At 40.7% G+C, this 1546-nt stretch overlaps 1 protein-coding gene across 1 annotated transcript in view; it reads left to right on the forward strand.

The window, feature by feature from the left end:
• Positions 1–346: 346 nt before the first annotated feature.
• mfsd4b (major facilitator superfamily domain containing 4B) overlaps positions 347–1546 on the forward strand; it is a gene marked incomplete at its 3' end in the record, with an annotated part of 12401 nt that continues 11201 nt past the window's right edge. Inside the window, 1 exon segment of the mRNA XM_014030677.1 lies at positions 347–791. Coding sequence (XP_013886131.1) covers positions 537–791 — 255 coding nt within the window.

A 1546-nucleotide genomic window follows, 5' to 3' on the forward strand; every position in this document is an offset into this window, starting at 1 on the left:
AAAGTTTGGGAACCACTGCTCTAGACTAATGCATCACAAAGTAGGCATGTCTAATTTATGCCTACTTCCGGTTCGTTATAAAATATCCACCTGTGTCAACTAATCTCTACAATCACATGTTGAGGACATTTTACAAAAGAACCAGTAAAACTAATTTATAAATATGTTTGAATTTAAAAATTAATAGAAAATCAGGCGTAAATTGCCAAAATAAGAGTTGAACGCGAACCGGAAATAACTATAACCCTGTGATGTCCGGTTGTACGCATGCGCACAAGTAACCGTTAAAAAAAAAAGGTTAATAGACGATCTTGTTAATAAACGATCTTTGTGAGCCGTCAGCGTTTACTCTGCTGCCATTCTGTGGACCGGAGCGCTGTTTAAAATGGCCCAGAGATAATCCGACCTTCTTTACGACAGGTATATCCCTCAAACAGGTGTGGCTGGGGTCGAAAGAGCCCACCTGGACACATCTGTTCATAACATCTGCACAGCGGACCACTATAACCGGCTGTCGGACTGATAAATCACCCGGTATGTCTTCGTCCGCCGCCGCTGCCAGAAAGAAGCACGTCCGTTTTGCTAGCATGGAGGACGAGCAGGAGGAAGACACGCTGTTTGACCGGAGGAAGGCCGGCCCGGAGCCGCACAGCGCGCTGAAAGTGGCCCGCAGGTCGACGGACAAGCCGGGATGTGACGGCCGGGGGAGGGTGGTCGGAGGAAGGGGCGGAAGCGGCGCGTGTGGCCGCTGGTTGGTGACGCTCGCGCTGTGTGGATCCTTCCTGGGTTTGGTAAGAMCAAACAGTTTGACAGGTAGTACCTGTCAGGTACATACTGCTGCAAAAACTCAAAGTTTACACAGTATTACAGGTTTATAAGTACTTATACTAATAAACAAACATTAGAACTGTTGTTTTAAATTAGTAGTTGTCAGTTTTGTAGTTACAGCTTTATTTAAAACTCACCTGTTACCATTATTTAAATGTAGGATATCTGCACATAAAGATGCAGCAGCAGCTGCTACAGCCAGCCCACTGTGATGTTTTATTTTTATTTTAATATAAACCTAAAAAGTACATTCTGTCTGACATGATTATAAAACTTTGAATCTTTAATAACATTATGTCTGTTTTTAGACACAACATGTAAAACATAAAGTATGTGCATAAGTTTTTATCCCACACCCAGTGCTGGGCACACAGTACACTAAAGCACTAAAAGGGGAACTAATTTCCTGATTAGTGCTTTAGGGCTTTTGCTAATTTCTTAATTCATTTGTAGATCAGCACTTATTAAATTTATGGTCTAAATTTATAAGCACTAATTGATTTTTTTTGATCAAGGTCTTTTTATTAATTTTTTTAACAAACCACAAAAAAGAACAGACTTACAAAAACACAAAACAAAACACACACACAAAATCCCTCCCATCCCTCCCCACCTATACCGGATCTACTAACAGAACATAAATACATCTTGTACACATATCAGACAATACAAGACACAGGTTTGTGTACAATGAAACAATATTTGACCTTTACACAAA

The sequence above is a fragment of the Austrofundulus limnaeus genome, unplaced genomic scaffold, assembly GCF_001266775.1.
Source record: "Austrofundulus limnaeus strain Quisiro unplaced genomic scaffold, Austrofundulus_limnaeus-1.0 Scaffold1102, whole genome shotgun sequence".
Taxonomy (NCBI): Eukaryota; Metazoa; Chordata; class Actinopteri; order Cyprinodontiformes; family Rivulidae; genus Austrofundulus; species Austrofundulus limnaeus.